The following is an 18,029-nucleotide window of genomic DNA, read 5'->3' as shown; positions in this document are numbered from 1 at the left end:
GGTAAAATTGCTACTAAAAATCCCAAGCCACAGTGTTTATTTATTTATTTATTTTTAAGATTTTATTTATTTATTTGAGACAGAGAGAATGAGAGACAGAGAGCATGAGAGGGAGGAGGGTCAGAGGGAGAAGCAGACTCCCTGCCGAGCAGGGAGCCCGATGCGGGACTCGATCCCGGGACTCCAGGATCATGACCTGAGCCGAAGGCAGTCACTTAACCAACTGAGCCACACAGGCGCCCCCCAAGCCACAGTGTTTAAAGGGTAGATTCTGCCACAATATCTTGATTAAAAATAATGTCCTGGCTACTGCCTCTGACATGGCCTGACCCTGGGCAGCCACTGTGTTATGGATCACTTTTGACTTTTATTTGTGAAAATGACCAACTGATTCTATATTTATCTATCCTGGTCTTCATTACAACTCAGTCTATATCTAAAACTTCCTCCCACCTCAGGGTCCAGCCCTGGTAAGAAGTTTTTGCCTATTGTCCTGCCCTGAATCTCAACTATGATCCAAGTAACTGAGAGCTAGTTATAGTCAACAAAGCACATTTGAAGATTAGTCCAGAAAAGAAATAGTTTTGAATTTATTCTAACAAGACAAAATCCTTTATTCATACTATTTCCAATAAAACACAAGGCTTTAAAGAAAGATTTTCAGATTTTCAGCTCTTTCCATGTTGATAGTTGAAATAACATCAATACAACTTAGTTCCAGTATGGTAAGAGAAAAATAAACTCTAGAGTTTGTTTTAATAGAAATTTATCTGTATGTGCAAAAGTTTAATTTACATACCTATTTCATAGATGAGGCATTTTAAAAATAAGAAATTACTTAGCAAATTAGCCATGTGACCACAATTATAAAATATTTTATCTAAGAGAATAAACCACATGCAAATAAAAGCAAGTCAATACAATTGCTAAAATAATGATACATCATTATTTTTTTAAAAAAAATAGGTACAAAAGGGAATCAGCCTTTTTAGCTCCAATGAAATTATAACATTGGAATGAACTTCTCCCAAAAATATTGCATATACTTCGTACTGGTTTTTGTTTTAGCCTACTTAGTGAAATTCAATAATCCAAGGTATAATTCAAATAGCCCCCCAGTACTTTTCCACTATAGCACCTCAGTTACCTGCTACATTCTTCAGTTAAAAGGACTAATGGAAGTCAGCCTAGCCAACACTACCAGAAATGAGATTTGAGTTCCATAAATGTCTCATTCATTTCCGATCCTTACCCAAGTGGCACAGAACTTGGATAGAGCAAACATACTATAAGTGTTTGCTGAATGATAGAATTACAAAAAGAAAGAAAGAATGGCATTCCAACATATGACAGTACATTAGATTTATTATATTAGTATACATTCTATCATTTTAGTAAGTTAGCAGAATGAACAAAGGCCCATACCAGTGCATTTTCAATGTATCATTCCTTAGAGTAAATAAAACCCACAAGGAGGATTCACAAAGAAAAGCCAAAAGAAGCTAATTCCCAAGTTATGCCTCCCCCACTGAAAGCAAAAGACAGGCTTATCTCAATACTTCTTAGAAAGGGTCATGCTGTTGTATTGCTATCATGGCACAATGGTAAGGAAGAAAAGGAAAATGGTTTAATAGTTCACTTCCCAAGAGGATTATTCTGGCATTGGACTAAGTAATGAGAGGTGATGGGCTAGGCAGTACAGCCTAGGGGGGAGGTGAAAAGGGGCAGACATTAGAAATAATTCACTTTATATTTTGAATGATTCACCTTCAAAGGGGCCATGCTAATAAGTCGAACAGACACTGTAACAATAAATCAGGCAATCATGATGCAAGAGAAGCTACACCCAGAATTATGGATAAAAACTTACCACCTAGAAGGAAAATTTATTTTTAAAATGAATCCAGAGTTGGAAGATAAGAAAACACATTTTCATATGGTTAGTTCTTATGATAACTACTATATATTCAACACTTTTAACAGCATGCACTGTAAATAAGGATTTAAAAAACCTCTAATATACAAAACCTAAACAACAGACAATCCTAAGTATATAGCACACATTTTCAAAAACAAAGCTAAGAACCAATAATTACTAAAAATATGTTGATGATATTGTATTTATTCTCTTTCTTATATGTAATTGTGACTATAGCCAAACAATATTAAACTATTTCATTTGTATACTGCCTCTTACCTATAAATGCTTACATTCTAGTTGCCAAAAAGAAGTGTGACGCTTCATTTAATCTCTTTTCAACTATTCAAAATTGGTCTGAAAACAGAGCAAGAGCATATCCGAGATCTGTGCTTCTGAACCTATGGACTATAGACACTGGGATGCCCGTGGTTAGTTTGGATATAAAACATGCTGTGTTATGTGAATAAATAACAAACCTCACACCTTTATTTACTGCTATGTTTCAAATTATTGTGATTAATAAGATACATGTTTATTTGAAAGTATTATTAAAGCAATATTAGCTTTCTCAAAAGTAATTCAGCTTTTAATAGAAACCAATCTGCCATCTAGCAACTTCCACAGAAGTTCTATGAGATCCTCAACTTTTAAATAAGAATTGAAAGTGTTACTGGATTTTTTTTTTCGTCATTATAAATTTTCTCAGTCAACAGACACTAAATGCACAACCATCGTATGTGAATGAGACCTCAAAATATCTCACGTGAGGAAGATACCTCATGCTGGGACTCGCTGACTTGGATCAAAGTTACATGTGGACAAGAGTATTCAAAATTGTCTCTTTCAGCTGAAAGTTAGGTCGAGAAATTAAGTTGGAGGAAAAGAAGGGGACAGAATTGTAACTGTCATCATAAGACAGGCAGAGAAATTAAACAAGGAAAATCTGCTTTACTGGTAAGAGAAAAACAGAGGTCAGGACTGTCCACTGACTGGTCATCTCCGTAACAAGCCAATGAGTTTAGATTCTGATCCTCATGTCAAAGTTCACACTGCGGGAATCCTAGTACCTTTATTTCCCCAAGATGTATTATGGCGCTATTACCCCAAAATGTCCCCTGAGAGTATCTATTAATTTTATTCTGTATCATCTCTGGACACATGTTACATATGTCTACAAGTCACTAGGTTATTCTAAACTCATCTCATGCAAATTGCAAAAGGAACTTCCTAGCTTCCTAGTTGAGTTGAGAGGTCTGTGAAAACAGTGTTAGCTATCACTACATCTCCTCTTCATTTTTCTGATAGTAGATCACTTTTTTTTTCCTTCAGTCCATCTTAACAGTCCCAAACAGCTCCATTTTGCCTTTCTTAAGGGAATTATGTGGGCTTTCAGAATACGAGAACGAATTTGTATGGATACTTAAGTTTTAGTGTTTTTGTTTTGTTTTGTTTTGTTTTTTTAAGATTTTATTTATTTGACAGAGAGAGAGACAGCGAGAGCAGGAACACAAGCAGGGGGAGAGGGAGAGGCAGGCTTCCCGCAGAGCAGGGAGCCCAATGAGGAGCTCGATCCCAGAACCCTGGGATCATGACCTGAGCCAAAGGCAGATGCTTAACAACTGAGCCACCAGGCACCCCAGTTTTAGTCCTTTTAATGTGATTTTTTAAAATTGTAAATCATATAGCAAATCAAGGGATGATCTAGATTCTTTAATCATAAGAAACCTGGTTTTCTCTTCAAAATAAATGGACCTGGGACTATGAAATAATTTTTGTGCTAAATAAGTACATATTGGCCTATATTAAACTAAAACATTTTCATTTTCTCTAAGATAAACAGTTTAAGTAAATGCTAAAATTCCACATCTATGAAAGGTAAAGATTTACATATAATTATAAATTTAAGCTCACTCTAGATTTTAAAAAGAAGATGAGATAGTAATTAGAATATTTTGGTATTTCAACTAGTAGAAGACCACGTGAGCTGAGAAGTGTAGAAAAGGCTGTGTTCTTAAGACTGGCTACTAGATTTAGTAAAAACACAGTCACCATCTTCAGATCTAACTTATATCCCCTTTCCATCATATATCAACCCAAATAAAAATGTCTCTGCCATCTACTGGAGAAAGTAGATAGAGGTAAGTCAACTCCAGACATGTAGACAATATCATATTCACTTTTAAGTGAATTATGCTCTGTGCTAGCATGTAAAATAGCTATTTCTTTTTCCAAGGATTTACGTTTACCTACCTGCCATGTAGAGAATGAGAGAAAGGGAGGCAGAGAATAAGTGCATATGAACACAAAAGCAAAGATAAACCCAAGATATTTTGATTTCCGTAAGACAGCTTCACACACCTACACTTACATGGCCGTGGAGATCTGTGTTAAGAAGCATCATTGCACAGGTGAGACAATGGACCCCATCTAAGGGAAGAGACAAGGAAAGAAAGCATTAATTCACTATTTCCTATTGGACTCCTTATTATTATTAGAGTGGCGTACATTAAGAACCTATGAAAACACAAACATGTGGCTAGGCACAATTAATCGTATTTGTTTGGGGAGACAAAAAATAGATAAATTATTAGAAGGACCTCAGTGCACAGAGTTGGACTCTGCTGGTGATAAAATATATCAGTTTTACCTCTCTGGAGGGTAGTTTGATAGAACATATCTTAAGCTTTGAAACAGTGTCTTTTGACACAGCAAATCCATTTATAAGGCTTTACACTCAGGAACCAAGGATCTATGCAAAATACAAGGGTATCCAAAGAAATATTGCTTATAATGGGGAACAAGTAAATAAAACCCTCCAAAAACACAATCCTGTTATGTTTAAGTCATTAAAAATGTTGTCCAAGTATACATGTTGAAATAGAAAGATATTTCACAATAAATTATTATATGGAAAGCACATTATATGCAGTACGATTCCATTTAAATATAAATACATCTAGAATAATATATAACATATTAAAGATTATCATCTCTGGATAGTGAGATAATTTTTACCTTTTTATTTATATTTTCCCAATTTTCTGTAATGTAAGATACAGAAATGAAAATAAATTATTTGCTACTGGTTCCTTCTTTTTTTACTTTCTGGGAGGAATGTGAATTGAGAAAGAAGCAAAAGTTAAAGGAAACCAAGATTTGGGTCTTTCACTGTACTGTCTGGGTATTAGGTCTCTGGGTAAAAATTTATGGGCAGGAATAGTTATCCTCTTTCTTGACAATTCACTAAAGGCAACATGTAGGTTGGTCCAGGATACTATGGATCAGACAAAAGTACAATACTGCAATAACTGTAAAGATTAAAAAATTACATATTCAGGGGAAAGATGTTGTTCAAACCAGATGGATCATGTCACATTTAGATGGAAACATCACTCTCTCTTACTTTATAAAGGAAAAGAAAAAGCACTAAGAGTTAGAAGCTTCTCATTTCCAAACCTTAGAATTACTTCTCCTCATTCTTTACCTGCAATTCTCAATCCAAGTATAATAGACAATGGCAGTGAAGATGCAGAAAAATCTTATTAGTGTATGCCAAATGTAGAGAAAGGCAGGCCTTCCTAATTACTGAATTCATGAATTAAAGATAGCTTATTTTTCAGAAGTATGTCTTTGAATATAGTATGTGATTTCTGTTATTAATGTCTCTAAGGAGATGCTATCAAATGCCCAAAAGTATACTTATTCCAGTTCCCGTTTGTTATTATTAAATTTTAAATACATTTAAAATAAATTCCTTGAAAGCATTTGTAAAACTCAGTAGCCAACTCAATGGCCAGTTGAGTGTACACATCCATCCATATTCCTTATTTCACTCAGGAATGTCAACATCTTATTAGATTAAAGGAGGTTTTAATAAAAACAACTCCCTTTTATCCCCTTCATTCTCTGTTCAATCCTGATAGTGATAGAAACAGTGAATAAATAGTCTAAGTATAAACAAAGAAAGGACTAAAGAAAATTAAGTTCCCATTTTACAGAGAGGAATGTGACTCTAAGGATCAGATTGTTAGTTAATTTAGCTATAGCCTGCAGGGCAGAGGCGGGGGGGGGGGGGATTAATCACTTTAGTCAATATCAAGTACATTTATCCCAGTTAATTGGCAATACGGAAGCTAAGAGATAATTGTTATTTCTAGTGTATCTAGTCCTAGTGATCTATTCCAGAATTTGTGTTTATGAAAGATTCTCCAATTGCAAATGAATGTGCCTGACTTCAAACCCTGAAAATTTTGCTTTATTGCAGGAAATGGCATGGAGGAAGAAAACCTCTTGATAGGGTGCAACAGTTAAATAGTTTAAAGTTGCTTTTTAAAAATAGTACAATAAACATAAACTCATAGTTCATTAAAATCATAAACCAAAGTCAGTGGTCAGTGTTACAATGAATATCAAACCAAAGCACTGGAGACACACTAGAAACTCCAGTGAGATTTGTAAATGTTTCCAAAACTAAGTATACATGCACTTCAAGAAGTTTAGAGATCAGATGGATAGAAAGAAGACATAAGAAAACCAGCATTTCATTTATTACAATGTGCTTTGCCATGTAAAATCTCAGAGTGGCAGCATGAGCAACTTAAAGCATCTTGTCATACTATGGAACTGGAAAACGAAGTAAAAAATAATGAAAAGAAAAGAATACCATGCAGTCATTAAATATCTTGCTTTTTAAAGAATATTTAATGACATGAGAAAATGTTCACAATGAAAGGGAAAGACAATAGGAAACAAAACTCTATAATGATTCAAATTTGAAATTAAATATTATACAAATAGAATAGAAGGAAATAAATCAAACAGTTGTTAATAGTTTTTTCCAGGTAATTAGAGATCCCTAGATGATTTTCATTTTCATCTGTATAATCTTCCATATTTTCCACAATAAAATATAACTTTCATAATGAGAAAAATAACCCTTGTTTTTTGAAATACAAACATTTCCATCAGATTACCTTGTGAAGCAATGGTATCTGGGTTACAATAAAAGTATCTATTGGAGAAGTGTATTAAAACTCTCTCTCGTTCTTGAGTTTCTCCCACAAGAGAAAATGCTTTAAAGAAATACCTTAAAAAGAATTAAGAGAAAAAAAGTGAAACTAGAAAACATTACCATACTCTTTACGTTTGACAAAGTTAATTTATATATAACAAGAAATTAATTATACAAAGAAGATATTCTAGTTATTTTTTTTAAAAAAATCACTTATTAGATAGCCATTCAATATAAATTTATTTAATTCTATAAAATGTCAATATAAAAGATGACAGGGCAGTAACAATAACATGGTAGCTAATACATTAAGAAAAACCTTGGGAAGGTAGTAACTTCCCATATGACTGAGTGACAAGTAGCCATTTAAAAGATCAGTCAGATAAAAACCAAAGAACACTTAAGACTGAACCCATAACCATGTAGGCTATGTTTTAAAAACTATACATGGATCACAGTTTGTCATTTTGTTATATGATTGTACTCGCCACTGACACACTGTTATATCAACTGATGAATCACTGAACTCTACCTCTGAAACTAATAATACACTATATGTTAACTGACTGAATATAAAATAAAATTTTAAAAAAAGAAAATAATTATAATTATATTATCTTGTGCACAGATTTTTGTGAATTTTATTTTGCCTATTATCACATTATATTATTAACTTTTTATATGAGAAGAAAATTGGGAGCTAAAACCCTAATTTATTCCTTAGGCTAGGAATAAATTTATGTATAAAAATTCTTTGCAAAATAAAAATATGCCCAGAACCACACACCAATCTAAATCGGGGTCACTAAGAGTACTGTCTATTAACGATAAATTCCGATAACCCTCACTTGACAAAGTAGATGCACTTCCCTAAACATGAGATAGGAAGAAAAAAAATCCTTTAAAATGTTCTAAGAAATCTTACAATTAAAATAAACATACAAAAAACCTTATTTCTATGATGAAAATACTGCTGTCTTAGTTTGTTAAATCTAAATTATATTGATCAAACTTGAATTTTTCATAACTGTCTTTTATAAACCACATCAGAGAACAAAGCATAAATATAGATCTTTCCTCTACCCTCATTTGTTTTCAGTGGAAAAACCTATGCATGCCCTCGATTCACGCAAAGTGCCACCAAATAAGTCATTATTGTGCATTCTAATCCAAACAACCTCACTTCACCTCCCAAAATGCAGTTTCCTGATTTATAAAACTAAAGGGTTATACAGATGATCTCAGAATTCCTCCAGGCTCTGACATGTTATAAAGTTTATAAGAGTAAATGCTGACTGAGTTTTACCTTCAGCGGCTCTTAGAAATTTACAGTACAATATGGTGTGAAAAGTGAGGATCATTGTGTTTATTAAACCTTCATTTGAACACATCAGCAAAAAGTGCTACTATCTGAAACAGTTTACAGATATCTTCTGCTGATTATTATGTTGATATTCACTTTTATTCCATTCATGAGTTAATTCAAAGTATCATCTTAAAAGGCTATTGTAAACAAATGCTTAGGGGAAAAAAGCCTGTAATTCTACAGTCTGTAAATCTATGCCTTTTTTAATTGATCATTCGAAAACCAAATTCCCATAGATTCCACTTCTCAAGACTTTGTCACTATTCTTTATTATGTCATCTACTAGTTGGAAAATATGATTTCATGTGTGATTTCATAAAAACAATATAATTTTCTTTCTACTGTGTCTAATAAACTATAGTATAATTTGAGCTAAGGTCACAAAGTCACTGTGGGCTAAAAAATTAGTTTCAGCATTACTTTCCCTTCTCAGAATTAATTATTTGGAGGCCAAAAAAAAACAGAAGTGGGGGTGCCTGGGTGGCTCAGTCATTTAAATGTCTGCCTTTGGCTCAGGTCATGATCCCAGGGTCCTGGGAGTCTCAGCAGGGAGTCCGCTTCTCCCTCTCCCACTCCCCCTGCTTGTGTTCCCTCTCTGGCTGTCTCTCTCACTGTCAAATAAATAAATAAAATCTTAACAACAACAAAAAAAGAAGTGATATTTAATCATACCTGAGAGACTGATCCAGTGTCATTCCTGTAAAATCAAAAAACTTCAGATATTCTTCTGCAACTAGTTTGCTAAATTCATTGCTATAAGAAAACAGGATAAACTTTGTTATTAAAATCCAAGCTGTTAAAAAAGACACACACATACGGAACACTCAGACACCAGCCTTGGTACAGAACGTACTTCTTGCCTAGGTGCTTTGCGACATCCGATCTTTTGAATCTGTCTAGTTGATAAAGGCGTTTGGCCAACCTTTTGGCTGCTTCTACGTTGCTGCTGGTACCATTACTGAGACTTTCTGAGGTCTCCTTTTCCAGAATTTCAGTGCTCCCCATCTCAGAATGAGCCTCTAGTAGTGTTGTTTTTACCCCAGCATTGCTGTGAGAATTGATAAAGAAGAAAAAAAGAAAAGATTTTTTTTATGTGACAAAAAGGAAAAATAGCTGATGAAATTACCATGCTATTGTAGAACTAAATGAAAAAAACTTTTAAATGATAGTTTTATGCTTAATTATTCATAAAAGTGTTTCCAGCTACTGTATTTCAATGTACTGAAGAAGTGATTGCTTAAACCCTTGATGAGTGGTTCTCAAAACTTTGGTCTCAGGACCTTTACATTTTTAAAAATACGGAGGACACCAAAGATCTTTGTGTTTATGTGGGTTTTATCAATTGATATTCACTGTATTAATAATTTAAAAAGAAAAATTTCAACTATGAACTCACCTAAAATAACAAACCCATTTCATGAATATAAATAATATATTTTATTAAAAACAATTATAGTTTCCAAAACAACATAAAATTTAGTGAGAAAGGCAACAATTCTTTACATATTTAGAAATTTCTTTAATGGTTGGCTTACTGGAAGACAGCTGGGTTCTCACTGCCACTAACCAATACTTTGTTTTGATTGAAATATATTAAAACCCAGCCTCACACAGATATTTAGTTAAAAAAATAAGAAGTAATTTAATATCCTTTTCAGATAATTGTAGATATTCTTTTTTTATACGGCACCAAAATAAGACAAGTGGTAGTTTTCCAAAGGTTGGTGCCAATACTGTATCAAAGAACTTTTTATACTCATATTAAAATATCTTCTACTTTAAATGGATCTTTTACCCAGGCAAGATTCCATACCATACATTGGTCATTTGCAAAATATCTGTTGACACATTTCATTATACGATATTTTTAAAAATCACGTTTATTATGTCACCACTATTATCTTCAGAAAAATCTTTAAGTATGGAAAAGCTACCAAACTTTTGGTGGCAGATAAAAGTTTTCCAAAATTCTAAGTTTTAACTGAAAGCTCAAATTTTATTGTTGGCAACAAATATTGTCAGTTGTTTTCTTAAATTATTAATAGGCTCACTCTCTTAATTTTTGAGAAAATGGCTCCCAATAACCATAGTTTGTCGGTTACACTTTGAAGGAAAAATGGCATTTCATAAAAAGCAACTAGTTTATAACTTACAACTCAAATTACATACAAGATTGTCCTAAAGAAAACCATCAGGAGTAGAAGTGCTTTATGCATATTTTCCATCTCATCACACGTGAAATTAAAAAGGTATATACTCAAGAGTTAAAATGTAATTATTTTGTACTGCTTTATCATATTTAGGAATTTTTAGGTGAGACTGGCTTTTGTTTTTATTTTGAGTGCATGATAGTGAAGAACATTATAACAACTAGGACAGTTTGGTGCCACTACCTTGATTTGTGCTAAAGCCCCTACACCATTGCTTTTGCATCATTTGTGTAAACATCAATACAGTGAAAAAGGAAAATAATGCTGTATCGTTATTATAAAATAAACTGGAACTCATAAACCTCCTGAAAGGGCCCCACAAACCGCACTGTGAGGCCTCTGCTCTTCAAAGGGATCAGCCCGTGGGTGGCTATAGAATGCTACATCATGCATTTATAACACACACACCAATAACGCAGTAATTTCCAAATTCTCACTTTACTTGGTAACTAAGGAACAATACATTCATGATAAACTACCACATTTAAGTAGCCTTCCAACACACTTACCACAGACTCTAAACCAGACACAGAATTTTTCTGTAATGAACCAGAGAGTAAATACTTCAGGCAAGGCCACATAAGGTCTCTGTCGCACATGCTTCTTTGTTTTTGTTGTTTTGTTTTTGTTTTTGTTTTTCTCCAACCTTTTAAAACTTAAAAACCATTCCAGGCTAGGCTGAACGGGCCCATAGGCCTAGTTTTGCATGTCTTTGCTCTGTCACATAGTTCTTTAACTTGGCCTGAATTGTAAGTAGAGTATCCATTTGTCTAACCCAAGATACTCTTAAGAGGGAACAGGATGATAAAATTAAATGAGATTATAATTGTTACAAAGTTTAAAAAAAAAGGCATCACCAATAAAAAATTAGTTGTTAACTTATAATAAATGATAAAAATCATTATAGCAAAAAGTGTGTTTTTTTAAGCAGAACTATTCAGTATCTATTTTTGTCACTTATTCTACCTTATGATTTTCCACTTCCTACCACCACCTAAGTGGTAGCCTGGCAGGTACACTATCACTGTTTGCCCAGCCAGTACACTCAGGAACTGCACAGTCCCAGACTTCCCCAACCACTGCCAGACTTGAGGGAGATAACTGCCCCTCACAACTCCTCTCCAAGCTCATTTTATCAGCAAGTATTCCACATGCTGTCCTTGAAAGAGAGCTACAAGGGGAGGGAAAAGAGAGAGGTTATCCCACGCTGTCTTTTAGACTCAACTATTCTGTTCAATGCACACGTCAACTCACACATCCCACAGGACACTGCAGAGAAGCTAGACGTACCAACTGGAGGCTTTTCAAACCCAGGCTGACTTAACTTTACTGCAGCTGTTAATGATAATACTTCATTTTTTAAAGTCAGTCTAATGTTAAGCCACAGTCAATGCCAGGACAACAAACATAAACTGGAATTACCCTAGGCAAACTAAGATATTTGGTAACCCTTCTTTAAACAATTAGCCACCTTAAACAATTTTCCAACAGAAATAGATACCAATTAAAATAAATTGCTTCATTATGATGAGATCTTCATGCAAACACCTTTAAATATTTTTTCATCCTAAACCTTCCTCTACAGAGTTACCAGCCAGTTTTATGAAATCTATCCTATCAGAAAACTTGAGTATTCAATCATTATATACAGCAAACCTATAATAAGTAAACTTGTATTAGAAAATTCTTTTAAAGGACAACTCATACTTTGTGTTTTCCTGCATTCGTGGTGGAAATGTAAAACATTTATTCCAAGAACTATTTTAGTTACAATCAAATAATTTTTATAATTATAAAAGAAAATCCCTGCAGTTCTGTCTGCATGCATTCTCTTACTCTATCTAGTAGCTATCATGGAGAAAAAACAAATGCCAAAGAAAGCATTTTCTTTTCAATTAAACTGCTACTTATTGCTCATTTTTCATGACATATTTATGGGATATATTTAATCACTCCATGTAAATAGTATAATTACACCACATATACAGTACTGCAAAGATTTTGTTCAAATACAAGAGACTTACCCTAATGAGCATATATTTTTTTAAAGTGTAGTGGTGACAGTCACCACTCTTTCTACTTGCCCCCTCTTCCTACTCTCTTGCCCAGCCCAGTCTATTTCACCTCATTCTCCCCACATTCTTCAAAAGGAGGTAATTTTAATATCTGTACAAATCAGACTTCTGTGAATCTTCTTGACAAAACCTTCAGTAAAAAAAAAAATAAGGAATACAGTGAGGATAAATACCTCCATTCCTAGATGGCTTCATTCTGTCCCATTTCATGATTTATGAGATTACTTGAGCAAGAACAGAGACTGCTCCTTTTAAATCAGAAAGCCTGGCAATATAATGGCAAAACAAACTCACCAGCAATAAGGCAGACACCAAAAAGAACTCATCTCAGAGCCTAGGGTGGCTGGGCCATACATACATCCCCCTTACAAGCCCCTTCTCAGCACTCTTTGCCCCACAAGTCCAGTGTCTATTGGTCCACTAGGGCTTCTAAGGACCTCGCTCCCTGTGAAGTCATATTACTATGACCTCACCTTCTTGGCAGAGTGCTTACTGTTGGGGTTTTTGTAATGTTTTTACAACCCCAATAAAAACAGGAGCCAGAACACAAGAGCCACTGTATATTAAGAGCATAAACAACAATGGCAGCCCAGCCTTGCTCACACTTGATAAAGCAAACTGGATGATCCCTCTCAGGAGGGATGACACCCCATTTTGTTTCCCGGAATACACAAGACATTGTCCATCTAGTCTGCTGAATACTAGATGGTTTCAGTAGTTTGAATTTTCCCTTTTTTTTCCTAGTCTCTCTTTTCTTCTTGATCAAGTAACTTTACAATTTCCTAAGGTGAAATTCCTAATAGCCACTTAAATGTAAAAAGACTCCCCAAAAGGTTCTTCCTGTGTTCTAGAAAGTGCTTCACTGGGGCCTGTACCTCATACCTGCAAACACATATGGTAACACTATCATCAAAAGAAGGATCAGATTGAGTCTGATCACCGGGCATTCTCATGACCTTTTTGTAATACTAGGATTACCAGTTTTTCTAGATAAAAATAATAGGATATCCAGTTAAATCTGAATTTCAGATTTAAAAAAATAGTTTTTAGCACAGAATATACACTAAAAAAAAAAAAATCATTCAATGTTTATCTGAAATTCAGATTTAACTAGTCGTCTTATATTTTACCTAGGTTCACCCGGTAACCCAACCTCCCAAAATATTTGTTCTAAACTTATTTGAAGAATTCCAATAATGGTGTTCCCTAACTGCCAATTGGTAGCGTGTTTCACAACCCACAGCGTGGGTTTATTCTGACTTACTTATGTAATTTTTATTCCTTATTAAACTATTGTTCTATAGTTTCATTAAGACCTTCTCTCAGTTGCCTATGACCTACTGATTCTTCTCTAATGTCCTCTAAATACAAAGGAAAAACTCTTTTCTCTTATTTTCACCCTTCTTTCCCAGCCTACCTACTGCTACCACAGATGTAATAATATGCCTCCTTCATAAAAATCCTACACAAGATAAAAATCCATATTCTGTAGCATGTCAGATAAGACCATTCACAAGCTGACCCCAATGGCTCATTTAGATTTATCATCTACCATCTTCCTCATGCTTGGGTCACACGGCAATATTAGCTGTGCTCTCATACCCCTTTCCCATCTTGCTCCGTTTGCCCCTCTTGTTACCCCTACCCTAAATTTCTGGGGTGCCCCAAATTTTGCAAATTCTTTTTGACCCTACAAGAACACAAATGAGATAACTTTTTTAAGAATCATATTCCAACTCCCTCCTGCTGCATTCTCAGAGCAGTTGATAAATTACCTTTACTCTAGCTCTTCTTTTGAAAGTCCCATCTCTCTCACCTACTACAATCTTGAATTTCACTCTGTATCCACATCACAAGAGAAGGATGAAGTTATTCAGTAGCCATCTGCTAAAGGGATGCAAGAACTGAGCAGTTGGCTTTGTCCACTTTCTCCACTGTCTTCTGTGCTACATTATCAATGACACATGGCAAGCACGAACTTTCTAATTCATTATGACCAATCCTGGAATGTTCCAGAAGACACTGACATCAGCACAGGGTACTAGTTAGATAGCCTGGTTTCATATTTACTTTGAATTTAAATTTTAAGAAATTCTTTAAATTTGTATTGAATTGAGGTAATAAAACTAGGATAAAAAAAGTAAACTAGGTTGAGGTGTCAAAGCTTCCCCCACCCCCCGCATTTATAAAGTATACCGGGGGAATTGTGCATAGAGAACAACAACAAACAGCACCTAGTCCAATTTTAGACTGTATAAGCTAGGTAAAGGCCAGTCAGAAGAATCCCAAAGAGTGGAAAGTGGAATTAAAGGACCAGAGGGTGCAATATGACCCTGGCACCACTCTTCAGGTTGAAAATACAGATATAAAGGCCTGAAAGCAACAGATTCAGGAAAAAAAACTGGTAAAAATGCATTAGCTTTCATGGCCAGAACGAACGTCAGTCAAAAAGAATTCTAAGTCTATCGTAAGCAAGATACACTTAAAATCCTGAAGTATATAACATTGCCTTTGAGAAAGGAAAGGAAATCTTGTTGGCCATCATTATGTAGGACATTTATTTCTCAGGCATTGCAGAGATAGCACATCATCTAATCTTGGAGGAAATATAAATGAGAAATTATTCATAACAGCTACAGTACCTCCAGTGGTACCCATTCACCTAACGGCATCTAACCCCGATTAAGCGCTTACTTTGTGCCAGTCACCGAGATAAGTGTTTCCTAGAGATTGTCTCATCTAATCCTCAATAATCTTATAAAGTAGATCGTTGTATACCCATTTTACAGATGGAAACTGAGGCATAGAGCTGGACATGGACAATGGGACTTCAGTACTCAAGTCCTTTATATCCTCTACTACTATTAATTTTGCTACTGCTAGTCATTTTCTGGTATGGTTGTTTTTGCTGATTCAACAAATATTAACAAATTCCTTGCCATGTGTCAGGCAATGTGTTTAGGTGCTTACTATTTAGGAATACTTCAGTAAACAAAAGAAAAAGCTTCTACCCCCAAGAGAGCTAAAAATAAACAACAAACTATAATAAATGAAAAAAATACATACACATGTATTACATTAGAAGGTGATAACTGCTATGGAAGAAAAATAGAAAAGAAAGAGAGATCAAGAATCTCAGTTTGGGGAGAGAGGTAGATATATTTTTATTTATAAAGCGGTCATGGGAGGTCCGAGCCACTTGAAGGGTGGAGTTGTCATCAATTAACATAGGAAAACCAAAGTTGGCACAGGTTTTAAGAGAAAGAAGTTCCATTTTAGTTACATTAACTTTGAGATCTGCATTAGATATCCAAGGAGATATGGGAATATGAGCATATGTAATGTCTTTCAGAAAAGACATGTGCCTGGGCCTACTCAGGGAATTCTCAGACTGTTGGCCTGAGGTGGGTCTTCACATTTTCTTTTTAAGCTCCAAGATGATTCTGATGTGTTATCAGGATTTTGAGGCACCACTGTAACCCATGGAAAATCACTACAGGTCTAAAGAGGGGAAATGGTAATGATCAGACTTGGATTTTTTTTTTTTTTTAATTTTAAGAGAGAGGGAGAGACAATCTTAAGTAGGCTCCATGCTCAGGGCAGAGCTGGACTCAGGGCTCGATCTTACGAACCCTAAAATCATGACCTGAGTGGAAATCAAGAGTCGGATGGTTAAGCCACCCCACCAGACTTATATTTTTATAAGATCACTTTTCTTTGTACCATGTGGGAAAAACTATAGGGAGACAAAATTGAGGGCAGAGAAATCAGCTAGGAAAGCTATCAAAATACTCTGGCTAGGAGACAAGAACCTGAATTGAAAGATAATTCATGTGAATATTTAAAAAAAACAAAAAACCAAAAAACAACACCTGCTCCAAGGGGCGCCTGGGTGGCCCAGTTGGTGAACTGACCAACTTCCTGATTTCCGCTCAGATCATGATCTCACGGTTGTGAGATTGACCGCCTCGGGCTCCATACTCAGCACATAGTCTACTTGAGACTCCCTCCTTTTCCCTCCGCCCCTCCCCCTGTGCGTGCTCTCTCTCTCTCTCAAATAAATAAATAAATCTTAAAAAAAAAAAAAAACAACAAACCCTGCTCTGCTCTGAAAGATATTTACAAAAAGTAAATTGAAAGAACATAATGAGTGATTTGGAATGTGTGTGGAGTTGTGTTCCAAGGGAGGGCAGAAAGCTAACTCTGACTTAGAAGCTGGGCAGGTATGTTGCCACCAACCAAGGTAACAAATACAAGAGGAAGAAGATGGGACGTGTAACAGTGTGTGACGGGCACGCGAGCACACACACATACAGAAACAGGAGACAGAGGGGTAATAATATATATGTAATCATGTAAGGGGTCCACAGGATATTCAGGCAGAGCTGTCCTAGTAGCCACAGCAACTATCCACTACCCGTGGGAACTCAGTACAACCTTAGCAGTCCCCTCCACTCATGTGGCTCGATCACCTGGTAAGGGGCTGTAATGTCCAATATGCCCAAGGAACCCAGAAATGTGTGACAAAGAAGTATGTCTAGCAGTGTATTCATCTGAACACAAATCCATTACAGCAGAAGAATGAGGAGGTCTCCTTTCATTTATTAATGAGATTCTACATGCAAGTGCTTAGTTTGTCAGTAACAATTATTAATGTAGAAGATGCTAAAAGCAAGTATCTGCCCAAAAGCTCCAGTTAGACTGCCAAGGTTCAAACACTGGTTCCATCAGTCACCAGAGTGGGTAAATTCATTATTTTCTGTGAGCCTCAGTTTCTTCTTCTATGAAATGGAGAGAACAATACCAACTTCCCAAGGTGTTGTGCGGATTAAATGAGAAGATCCACATAAACGTTTACCTAGTAGTGTTTGGCACATAGTGAACAATAAATGTTAGTTTCCATCACCAGACCGACTACTCCAGGGAATTCTCAGACTGTTGGCTTGAGGTGGGTCTTCACATTTTCTTTTTAAGCTCCAAGATGATTCTGATGTATTATCAGGATTTTGAGGCACCACTGTAACCCATGGAAAATCCACTACTACTACTACTCCTTACATCTTTAAGATTATTACTTGGTTATTTGGATGATCACATGAGATTATTACATCAGGCAGTATTTTATTAAATGTAAACTGCTATTTGTATTGTACACAAATGTTAACTGGCTCTCAGTAGAAATTAATACTTGACTTCTCTAAAGAAACCGCCTCAAATGAACCTACTTTTAACATTTATATAGAATACATCTCTCTAGATGGGGCTGCATTTTACTTATACATGATTTCAGGGACTTTATAATTATAGAGAACCACTGATAAAATCTAACTATAGAAACTCCTAATGGCTAGTTCTGTTTGGCATGGATAACATAATTCAGTCTTTACAAATGAAGAATTGTAATAAGTGTCACCTAGAGGTTCTGGCTCAGGATATTTTTTTTTTT

General features: G+C 35.2%; 1 protein-coding gene across 8 annotated transcripts in view; it reads right to left on the bottom strand.

Moving 5' to 3' along the window:
- The window catches only part of PSD3 (pleckstrin and Sec7 domain containing 3), a 542,217-nt gene that overhangs the window by 169,812 nt on the left and 354,376 nt on the right, over window positions 1-18,029 (bottom strand). For 7 of the 8 annotated variants that reach the window (XM_081809790.1, XM_081809797.1, XM_081809802.1 and 4 more), the window contains 4 exons: window positions 9,152-9,346; window positions 8,971-9,051; window positions 6,895-7,007; window positions 4,290-4,348 (listed from right to left, as the gene is read on the bottom strand). In XM_081809790.1, coding sequence (XP_081665916.1) covers window positions 4,290-4,348; window positions 6,895-7,007; window positions 8,971-9,051; window positions 9,152-9,346 — 448 coding nt within the window. Of the gene's footprint in view, window positions 1-4,289; window positions 4,349-6,894; window positions 7,008-8,970; window positions 9,052-9,151; window positions 9,347-12,877; window positions 13,503-18,029 lie in introns of those variants that run through there. The other variant, XM_081809815.1, reaches the window with a different exon arrangement.

This window comes from Leptonychotes weddellii, chromosome 2, assembly GCF_054177405.1.
Source record: "Leptonychotes weddellii isolate Sample4059 chromosome 2, ASM5417740v2, whole genome shotgun sequence".
Lineage (NCBI taxonomy): Eukaryota > Metazoa > Chordata > Mammalia > Carnivora > Phocidae > Leptonychotes > Leptonychotes weddellii.
Note: the sequence above shows the minus strand (reverse complement) of the source record. Positions and strands in the feature narration are given on the sequence as shown.